Genomic DNA, 11,859 nt, shown 5'->3' with positions numbered 1-11,859 from the left:
CGTCCTATTGGACGCCCCAGGTATCGCTTGTGCGACAGGGTTGAGGCGGATTTGAGCGAACTTCGAGTCACCAATTGGCGAGAGGTCGCACAGGATCGAGAAGTGGCGCTGTCTTGTGTCGGAGGCCAAGTCTCATTTTGGGTCGCTGAGCCAACGGTGAACGGAGTAAGTAAGTAGTGAGTAAGTATAAAATACTAGTCGAACGCGATTCGAAGTTACAATGTTGTAAGTTTTGGCGCGGCGCGGCCGAAAAGTTTGGTAGTTTTTGGGCCGAAACATGATTTTTAAGGCTAAACCCGAAACAAAAACTGGACATGATGATGATCACATATAACGCCATCTATCACCCAAATTGCCCAAATCGTTACTATTCTTACTAGCATGCATATGGTCGATAGGAGATGTGGCCTTATAAATAGCGCATCAAGGCCAAGCGCCTCACTGTTGCCCGATTCGCCATGTTGTACGTTCGACAGGTTAGTGTTTGTTCATCTTTACATAATAAAGGAATATATATTTTAATCAAAATAACAATTATTACGTTCATTAACGTAATTGTGTGTGTGAAAATTAATACTCGTTCATTAATTTTGCGAATTGCGGTTTGTTGTGTTTGTTTTTACCACATGCGGTTTGACAATCGCAGTTGCATTGGCATACATTAGTAAATTTTTGAGCTTAAATAATTTGACTCATACATTTGTTTTAGAAATGTTTGTGTTATAAGTACGTTCTCAATATTTAATTATATGTCTAGTAAATATAGAACAAGGTTTAAAAAGTTGTTCAAGTTCTGCATTTCTCTGTTTGTGCTTCAATTTCTCCTGTAATAGAACTTTTAGTTTCTTTAATTTCTGAAAGCTTCTTAAGCAACATCAAAATGGCTATCCCTCTAGTGCAAAGCAATTTTGAGAGGTGATAGGCCTAAAAATCTATATTATCTTAAACCAATTTCAAACCTTGCTGAAACATATTATATTATATTTTTATTTTCTACACTCCTATTTGCAATTCAATTGCGCCAAACAACAAATTAGCAATTTAAGGGGATCCCGTGCCCCAATGACGTTCGATCTGAATTCCTTAGTTTTCTAATGTTTTTTGTAGCTTATCATATATTATTAACAGCAACGGCTTATAGCAATATAGTATCCCATATTTACTTCAAAGTTCATTGTTTTCAAGATATTTGGCATCAAATTTGAACAATTTTAGGCCAAATAACTGGTTTTATGGCAATAACATTTGTGTTAATTCGTTTTAAATTTAAACCTTTGACAAATTTTGTAGAAACGTCAAGGACGAACCCATATATGTAGATTTCGTATATGGAAAATCTTTCACAGCGATCGAGATACGAAAAAAGTGTTTTTTTAGACAATGTTTAAAAGAATCATAAATAAATAAGTATTCATCTTCAAAATCCGGTAGGCAAAAATGGAGATAAAATATTGAAGAACCGGTATCCGTTTGTCTTATAATTCTATCTGTAGTACAAAAGAAGAAGATACGATTCAAAACTTGTCAAAAATCGAATAATTCCTCGGGTAGCCCCTTTGATCGCCAAAGACGTCAACTAATACGCGCGGCTACAGCCTTTATGCATTCACGATGACACACCGCAAATGTTAGAAGTAGAAGTAGCGTTAAAAGGGTTATACGACTTTGACCTTTGTCAAATGTGGTAGTATAAAGGGGCCCACTGACTATCAGTCCGCCGGACGATATCGGCCCGTCAGTAAGAACAAAAATTTGACAGTTCCGAACAACTGACAGGCCGATAACGTCCGGCCGACTGATAGTCAGTGGGCCCCTTAAGAACTTAACGAGATCATAGAGGCACGTAGTTATTGCCTTATATGTGCCCAACCTCGAAGCTGCTATGCCATATTGTATAATCTTATGCATGTTACGCAAGCCAACCTTCGCGTTATGTATTTTTACATAATCAAGGGACTTTTATCCAAAACATATTTGAGATACGATCCATATAAAGAGACTATTAGTTTATGTATACCGCCCAGCAGTGGGACGTAGGACGACGGACGTGGTTTGTGTACCCAAGGACAAACATTTCAAAACACCATCATGAGCATGAGCATATCATAAATTTAATAGTTATACAAACCAAAATCTTTTACCGGCTGTGACACTACAGTGTTGGGCAAAAATTGTCTATTTACGAACAACCGGGAAGATAACTAAATCATCTTTTATTTGAAATAACTAAATAATCCGTCTTTTGTTATTGTTATGACATTCTATAAATTTATTACTATAAGCTTACTTCAATAACAAACGAGACCAGTTATCTTCGTCTAGATAATTTATCTATATAAAAAAGTTGTCAACGCACTATTTGTGATTGAATTTATCTTCGAATAAATTTATTTGAAATGATTTTATTTGAAATAATTATCTAGATAAGAAATTATCTATATAACGCCCAACTCTGCACTACATGCTTATTTGTTTTACAAATGAAACTAATAAGTAGGTCATTTGTAAATACCAAAATAATACGATGTTTAAACACTATTTATGTACTAATAACATCATAACTCTCTGGCTAATAGCATCTGAAAACATCTGAACTCTCTACTCCTTAGTCTCCTTACTCCTTGCACCACGATACACACTTCTAGCTCCGAGATAATCCAAATCATTGTGAAATAGATCTGATTTAGGTAGTTCAAATGTCGCATTAAGATACAACTTCAGAGCTAAATAATTTAACTCTTTTGATAGTTAGTTCATACTTGAGTGCACTGACCTCCCTATATTCCACTAGATTGCCACCTGTCACTTTAGTAAACTATCTGAGTTGCGTAACTTTGTGCACTATTGAAATGTCATTGTTTGTATTAAGTATCAGCAAAGATAGATATAACTCCGTAATAGATGGATACAGTCTAAGAAAAAAACGTGCCTCGAAAATCACGAAAATTTGATTCTCGATCAGATGGCGCCACTAGTTTTGGCCTACACTCGTATAGAGGGCGTTGGCTGTTTCGTTTGTTATTTATAATTTTAACGCATACCAGTGAAAGAACATGGGTCAAAATCATATAAAAATAATAAATGCAAATAAAAAAATCATTTATTTTTAGTTTTAAAGTGTGTCGACAGATGGCAGTGAATTTACTGGGGTTACAAAATTTACTATGACAGTACCGCTCTAGTATAAGTTACTCTATGGTATCAGTTATGATGTTACCTTATGTTACGAACCGTCTAAAGCAAGGGCCTACTCTTCGATAGAGAAAGATAGTCTTATTGCGATTCCTATAAGAGGAAAGAGAAAATAGTGCAATGCTTTGTCTTTATCACCGACCGGGCATTTTTTCATGGTCGGGTTATGGCATCATGTGGGCATCATAGCAAGGAGGCTATGGCGAAATACCGAAATTTATAAGTGAAAGAGAAAAGACATTGGACAGCCAGATAAATTGCGTAGTATACATTTTATATGAATATTCTTTCTCTTACCCCCGGTCGCTCGGTGGCGCGTCTATAACTATATACTTGTATCTACTACTTGTACTTGTATATGGTCTAAAGTCAATGCAAATATATTTATTTCAACGCCAAGGAAAAATTATGAAAAGTTTACGTTTGTTAGCTTTAACCATGATGTCACATTTTTGGATATGTCAAAATAAATAGCGGTAAAAATATTACGCGGTAGGGCCCAGAGTCCGTTTGGCAAACAGACCAACAGGTTGACGTTATTATTTTTACTTGCAATTAATATTGGCCTTCCAACCCAGATGGGAAACTAGAACTTATTGGGATTACACAGGTTTTTAGCTTCTTTACCTAAAAGCTCCACTAGTAAAATTTATATGATTTTTGCAACCCACGATTTCCGGCCCACAAGCCATACCATGAATAAGATTACGATCATTAATCAAATTATGACATGCATGCACCTTAGTTTTAAAATTCCTGACTAGTCGCACTTATTAGTAGTATAGCTACATGATGTATATTTTAAATGTACCTATAATATTACCATGTGTGATGAATAAATTATTATCTATCTATTTATCTATCTATCTAATGGTAAAATCTAAGGCGATAAGCCGAGACGCAGGAGCCCAATGCGGTGGACAGACCAAATTCGCTCAGCCCTTGATGTAACGCTCCACGGTAACGTTTAGCGTAGCAAAACCGTCTCAGCGTAGCAAAACCGTCTCAGCGTAGCAAAACCGTCTCAGCGTAGCAAAACCGTCTGAGTAGCAAAACCGTCTCTGCATAGCAAAACCGCCTCGTGTGATGTGGAAGGGTCTTGGATTTTCCCCAGGCTACCATCCAGCCATCAGGCTACACAGTCCTACCGCTCTAATTACCCTAGTGTAATAGAGGAGGTGTACTTTAACGTCATTATCCTTGAATTAATTACATAGATCAGGAACTAAAACTCATCAAGGCTAATCGCGTGCGGGTTGGATACCTCAGTCACGATCAATGTCACACGCTGCGAAAGCTCGCGCCGAAATTACATAACACATCAGCATTAATCTTTTTAATATGTCCATTTAACTGGTTTTGTTTGAATGCAGGTAGAGTTGGTATTTAGTAAACAGTACTTTATTTTAAGGTTAAATGTTTACAGTTCTTGTACATGGTGTTATCTGCTCATAAAATTTACACATAAGAACTTTATGATGAATAATAGAGTGAGACAATTTATTTGAAAAAAAAACAACCCTTTCACATTGATTTTTCTTACCCCCGAAAGAGAGGTGTTATACGTTTGACGCCAATGTCTGTATTTCTGTATGTCTGTCTGTTGTGCCATCGTAGCTCTCAAACGAATGGACCGATTTCGATGCGGCGTCTCGGATGTGAAAGCGAGTTGCGGAGGTTCTTAGCTAGGTTTCATAAAAATCAATGCAGCGGTTTGAATAGTATCAATCTGTTTTCCAAAATGATGTGATATAAGGCATTTTTGTGCGTAACCCCCCACGCAAAAAAGAGGGGTGTTTAACACCCGATGCAAAAAAGAAGGAAATTTAACACCAGATGCAAAAGAGAGGGGTGTTTAACGTCCGATTAAAAAAAGAGGGGTGTTTAACACCCGATGCAAAAAAGTGGGGTGTTTAACAACCGATGCAAAAAAGAGGGGTGTTCAACCCCCGATGCAAAAAGAGGGGTGTTATATTTAAATTTTTAATTTAACAGTTAGAGACGCTCACTTGTATATTTGAAATTATTAAAATCATGTATATTTTTGAAAATGATCCAGAACATTACAAAAAGCCTTTGACAGATATTAGAGATGATTCAAAAATAACCTATTTAGGTTTTACAAGTCATAAATCACAAAAATGTTACGTTTAATAGGTACGTTGCTATTCGTGATGTATCCATTCAAACATTATGAGTACTTGAAATAAGATCGTCTAAATGTAAGAATAGGGCGTCCCGCAAGGACCTCTACTCGGTAAATGCTCGGAAGTCACTCGGTGTCATGGGTGTAAGGATTTATAACACCCTTCCCAAAGAGGTCATTGACTCAGCTAGTGAGGCAATATTTGTAAGCAAACTTAAAAAAATGCTAATGTGTTTAGCTTGTTACACAATAAACGAATTTATATTCAGAACTGCTGATGTCCCAAACTGATGTAATTTCAAAAATAAATTAAAACAATGTATTCTTGTGATAAACTGATGTAATTTCAAAAATAAATTAAAACAATGTAAAATAACTGAATAATTTAATATTGTGATAATCTACTCTATTATGTATTATTGTGATAATGATGTGTATGCTGTGTGACGTGTAAGATTATTTAATAATGTTATCAATAAATTTCTCATTCTCATTCTCTCATTCTCATTCTCAATGTTACTATTTAAACTACAATGCCCACGCCATTACCATTAGATCCCCTGCGCTTGCACTCTCGGTCTAGTTTACCTTAATGGATGCCACCTTGACCATTTTATATTAGCACTAAGACATAGACAGATAGATAGAATAGATATAATACTCTTTTTTGGCACACTTTAAAGATTAAGCTTAAAGAAAGCAATTTACAGTGTTACTCTCTGTTAGAAATTCAGATTTAAATACTCCGTCCTACAGTTTCGTTATATTCGTATATTGTAGTTCCTACTTTGATAACTCTGTGATACAAAGCTTAAAATATAAAGATAAATATGTGCATTATAAGTAGGTTTTTAATACTTATTATTTATTGTAATTAAGATTGAGGTAAAAAAAATTCTGAACTGGTTCACCGCTAATGTCCCCGATAGTATCTATGATTATGATTGCATTGCAGCAAAATAGTAATAATCATAAAAACACGGAAATCGTAAAATTTAAAACCGATTTGCTATTTCCGCGATATCTAATGATCAAATTAAAATACGTAATTACAAAGTCAAAGTAATGCGCGGGGTCGAGTCGGGAACAGTGGCCGGCAATTTTTCGGACACTCAATTTATAAATTCACACTCAAGTCACTCAACGTGCTTTTGTTTTTCATCTGTCATTCATTTTCCAAAATGAATTTCACGACAAAATTATGTTCTAAACGTATTGACTCTAAAGTGCTTGTTGTTAAATCTAATTAAATAGAGAATGTTTTGAATTTAATTGATTGCATGCATTCAAAATTTTTGCCCCATGAAGCGTAACGGTCGATTAAGTACTTGCTATTAGGTATATAATTATAATGATTTTGTATGTTTCATAATAGAACTTCGATTATAAACAGTAATGTAATTGAGTACGATGTCTTATATTTTTATTTGTATGTTAGTAAGTGGAATTATTGATTTCGTGACAAGCCAACTTTTTTACCTAATAGATAATCGTTGATTTAGGATTAGGTACGCGTGTTACATAATTGCGATGAATCGAAAAAGCATAGCTTTACATATTGCTTTAAAACCAAATAATTTACAACTAAATACTTATAATTATCGTGACAAGGCAACTGTTACATCGTTGATTTAGGATTAGGTACGCGTGTTACATAATTGCGATGAATCGAAAAAGCATAGCTTTACGTATTCCTTTAAAACCAAATAATTTACAACTAAATACTTATAATTATCGTGACAAGGCAACTGTTACATCGTTGATTTAGGATTAGGTATGCGTGTTACATAATTGCGATGAATCGAAAAAGCATAGCTTTACGTATTCCTTTAAAACCAAATAATTTACAACTAAATACTTATAATTATCGTGACAAGGCAACTGTTACATCGTTGATTTAGGATTAGGTACGCGTGTTACATAATTGCGATGAATCGAAAAAGCATAGCAAACAGAGCTTTTCAGATTCCGAGCTGACCTTGAAATATGAAACATATTTTTCAAAATGATTTAGAAATCCACGACGGTTTCTTTTTCAATTCAAGCCCAAGGGAAGGGGGCTAAAAACTGGGCTGATCATTTTCTACGACTTATGAGAATTATGAGGAAGAAGTTGAGGGCGCAATAAATTTGTATTTTATTAGTTATCTCTGTCCGATACCAAAATGGAGTCGATGGAATTGGGCGGAACATGTTGCCAGGCAGAGTGATGGCATGTAGACCAAAATGTTGACGGATTGGTGGCCGCTTTCGGATGAAAGAAGCGCCTGGCGTCCGTTGGCTCGTTGGGTGGATGTTCGAAAAATCGCGGGGCACTTTTGGATGAGACTAGCCCAGGACTGGGACAAGTGGCGTGCGAAGAGAGGCCTATGCTCAGCAGTGGGCGACTGAAGGCTAAATGATGATACCAAAATACAAGCTAAATGGTGAACATTGTAGAAATATTTGGCTGAAATATCTCATACGCTAAACTGAAGAGCTTAAAAAACCATGAGCTCATCAAGTCATCAGTCAGCATTATAAATCTCGCTTGTATAAAAGCTTAATTGACCACATTTATTATAGTCGTGTGCATGTTCATTTTTTTGCCTCCTTGATCTTGTTCACTTTTTAGGGTTCCGTACCCAAAGGGTAAAAACGGGACCCTATTACTAAGACTTCGCTGTCTGTCCGCCTGTCTGTCTGTCTGTCTGTCCGTCTGTCACCAGGCTGTATCTCATAAACCGTGATAGCTATACAGTTGAAATTTTCACAGATGATGTATCTCTGTTGCCGCTATAACAACAAATACTAAAAACAGAATAAAATAAATATTTAAGGGGGGCTCCCATAAAACAAACGTGATTTCTTTGCCGATTTTTGCGTAATGGTACGAAACCCTTCGTGCGCGAGTCCGACTCGCACTTGGCCGATTTTTTCAATGTTCATTTTTTTCTACCAAAATTAGCCACTAAATCTTGAAAAGAACTTCAAAATTTAGCTGCTAATTAACTAAGCGCCACTTGCACCATTCCACTAACCGTTTATTCCTTTAACCGGTTAACCCTGGGTTAGTAGGATGGTGCAAGTGGCCCTGTATGTTTCTTGAAGTGTCTACAATTTCCTTAAATTTCCAGGTAACGTTATCAGTTTTTCTATGCTGTATGATGGCTGCGCTCGCGCGGCCCGACGGTGGCGATAGCCCGCCTTTGCCTGGCCCTGGTCTTTCATATGGTAAATATAACTTTATTTTGTATAATGATTTATTTTATATGGTAATTTTAGCGGACGCTTTAGCCTAGTTGGTAGAAACCCTGTCTGGGAATAGCGCCTCTGCCAGGTCCCGATGGTCTTTCAAATAGTAAATTTAATTGTACAACTGAACCTGCCGCCAAAAAGCCGCTCCCATACATCAAACATCAAACATTTATTCAGCAAATAGGCCACAGGGGCACTTTTACATGACAATTTTTACAAACAATAAAATTAACCCAAAATTACAAAAAACAATTACATAAATATAAATGTCAAATTACACAAAAAAAAACTAATAAAAAATATACAAACAACAGAAGTACTAAAATTGTTAAGAGATGTAAAAGTCTCTAGGTGTCAGAGATAAAATGTATATAATAATAAAAAAGATCATCAAATTATCCAGAGATGTAAAGGGTCTCCAAGACTTGAATCGTACAATCGTAGTTACGTTTTCATTTTAAAACGACATGCTTTATTGACATGAAACTTGGCATGAACAGATGTAGTGAATAATCCTTATTATCATCGTATGTTCACAGAAACGCACTAACATGTTTCTCAAAATATTTATCAGTACGGTTTTTACTCACTATTATTTTTAGTCGCTTTTGGCGAAATGTTTCGGATTCTTTGGGAATCCATCCTCAGGCACGAGTGTCCGCGGCGGTTGTACGTCGTGCACTGCCCCCACACTGGCACTGGCCCTGCACTGGCAGTGCACGACGTACAACCGCCGCGGACACTCGTGCCTGAGGATGGATTCCCAAAGAATCCGAAACATTTCCCCAAAAGCGACTAAAAATAATAGTGAGTAAAAACCGTACTGATAAATATTTTGAAATATGTCTCACGATAGTTTAAGTGCAAACATGTTTCTACTTCTATTTCAGTCAATCTCACTCAGTACAAAAAGTATGGATGGTATAGAAAGGATGCCAATCTCTTATAGCAGAATTGTTGCAAAAGTGACCGCTTTCAGCTTTAAATAATAGTTCCTAATCTCTCCGGTGGCGCTAGTTAGGCTCTGGGACATGAGTATAACATAACATGAACCATATAAGGCAACAAATAACCCGACCAAATTACGTAGGTTGTTTTTGGTAGTATTTCGGTGTATGGTGGCGCCGCCTAATTACTGTTTTTTGATGGACACTTTTCATACATAGAGATTTGACTCCTTTATATAGTCTCCATGACAAAAAGTATCGAGGTTGACTAAAGTAGGATGACAAATACGAACGTTTCCGACAAAATACGATGGCAAAGGATACATCTGTAGCATATATATATCTACGTCTGGTATTAGTTTTCGTTACACGAACTAAAACTGAATTAAAACTAAAAACTATTTTTGATACTAAATAAAACTTTAATTGTACAACTGGCAAATGAACCCATTCTGCCCCGATACCTAGTTATATCGGTGTACAGTCAACTGTAAAACTATGGGTGCATATAACTTACTTAAAGCTATGTCCCATACTTAATTCGCTGAAATAAGAGCTATGAGACATATTTTCGAGTATAATGTGTGCACCCATATTTTTATATTTTTACACTTGACTGTACGATAGTGCCCCCGCCAAGTCGGCTAAAACTGGGCTAAGCTCTTCCATTCTTTTCTGAAAGTCATTTAAGGCATTTTCAATCCCCCTGTAACTTTGTTGTGAATAAAGCTAGAAGCCTGAATTCTAAATGAAATTAAGTAATCAACATTCTCATTACGTATTTAGATGACCAATTTAGATTAACCATGGCCAGATTATATTAGAATTTGATAATTTCATGAAATTTCACTTTAGAATTGAACACTTCATATCAATGGTTATGTGTATATTTATTTGTTGCCCCCACACGGTGGCAAAAAAATAAGTGCATACTTAACATCCACGGAAAAACTTATCAGATTTTAATACATTTATCAGATCATGATAAATTTTGTAGGATTTTTTCGCTGGTTTATTGGAGAAAACTTTTCTAACCCAACATTTCCCACAAATTTCAGGAGGAATCCCGTACGGCAGCATGAGCGGCAACGTCGCCGAATTCTTCAGACAACAGGCGGCACCTAGCGGCAGGAGTGCGTACCGCCAGCAGTTTACCAATACGGCAAACGTCGACTTCGCCCCGATTGAGCAGTGGCTGCGATAGGTGGCGCTAGTAGTTTATAGACGTGGCGAGGTCATAGAATTTGATCATTTCATCAAAATCCTCGTTGATTTCAAAGATAGATATAACTCCGTAATAGATGGATACAGTCTAAGGAAAAAACGTGCCTCGAAAATCACAAAAATTTGATTCTTGATCAGATGGCGCCACTAGCTTTGGCCTACTCTCGTATAGAGGGCGTTGACGGTTTCGTTTGTTATTTATAATTTTAACGCATATCCCTTAAAGAACATGGGTCGAAATCATATAAAAATAATTAATGCAAATAAAAAAATAATTTACCCATATTTAGATACATTTTAAAGTAATATTGTCTTCGGTTACCGCGATAGTTACTCATGAAATAAAACTATGAAAACGGATTATATCGCGTATATTGAATTTATAATACATCCCGACGTTTCGAACTCTTTACAGCGTTCGTGGTCACCCGAACCACCACGAACCACGAACCACCACCACCGACCACGAACGCTGTAAAGAGTTCGAAACGTCGGGATGTATTATAAATTCAATATACGCGATATAATCCGTTTTCATAGTTTTATTACATTTTAAAGTATTTTATAAATCTTCATTTTTAGTTTTAAAGTATGTCGAGAGATGGCAGTGAATTTACAGTGGTTACAAAATTTACTTTGACCAAAGCTATGACAGTACCGCTCTATCTTATTATATCCTCTTTGATTTCATGAAATGGCATTTTAGAATTGAATTTATCACTTCATGATATGGTTAGGTTAAGTTTGATTTTTCATGATGTGTCTAACCGATCATTTCATGAAATGATTGCCACGTTATGAAATGATTAATTCTTAGATCTGGACACGACAGATTTTGTGTTGGGGTACCAAAGTATGTGGCAGCTATAGCGGTTAAGCTAATGATATGACTGAGGGCCCCTCAACTTTCCAAAATAAAGAATATTCAGACGCTGTGATAATAAATTATACATACTTTTTAGTGCATGTTAAAATACATAGAACAATATAAGTACCTTCAAATTTTAAAAGTATAAATTTTGTTATTCACTTCATTCCAGGGAAAAGTTAACCAGTTTATATCTAACGCGTTGTATGAGCCTATGAGGGTCATTCTCAGAGAATATGTCTGCG

General features: G+C 36.1%; 1 protein-coding gene across 1 annotated transcript; it reads left to right on the top strand.

Annotated features, from left to right (window-relative positions):
• The first annotated feature begins 455 nt into the window (after positions 1-455).
• LOC134742850 (uncharacterized) lies at positions 456-10,769 on the top strand. Its single transcript, XM_063676034.1, has 3 exons — positions 456-476; positions 8,455-8,551; positions 10,581-10,769. Exons 1-3 carry the CDS (start codon positions 459-461, stop codon positions 10,724-10,726), a joined length of 261 nt encoding a protein of 86 aa, XP_063532104.1. The 5' UTR covers positions 456-458; the 3' UTR covers positions 10,727-10,769.
• Positions 10,770-11,859: the final 1,090 nt, after the last annotated feature.

Source organism: Cydia strobilella, chromosome 7 (assembly GCF_947568885.1).
Source record: "Cydia strobilella chromosome 7, ilCydStro3.1, whole genome shotgun sequence".
In the NCBI taxonomy this organism is placed as follows: Eukaryota; Metazoa; Arthropoda; class Insecta; order Lepidoptera; family Tortricidae; genus Cydia; species Cydia strobilella.
This window is presented reverse-complemented; position numbering and strand designations above follow the sequence as displayed.

Bases quoted from the DNA above. Each gene is read 5' to 3' on its own strand.
- LOC134742850 (XM_063676034.1), top strand. The intron at 8,552-10,580 runs GTAAATATAACT...CACAAATTTCAG, and splicing joins TGGCCCTGGTCTTTCATATG to GAGGAATCCCGTACGGCAGC.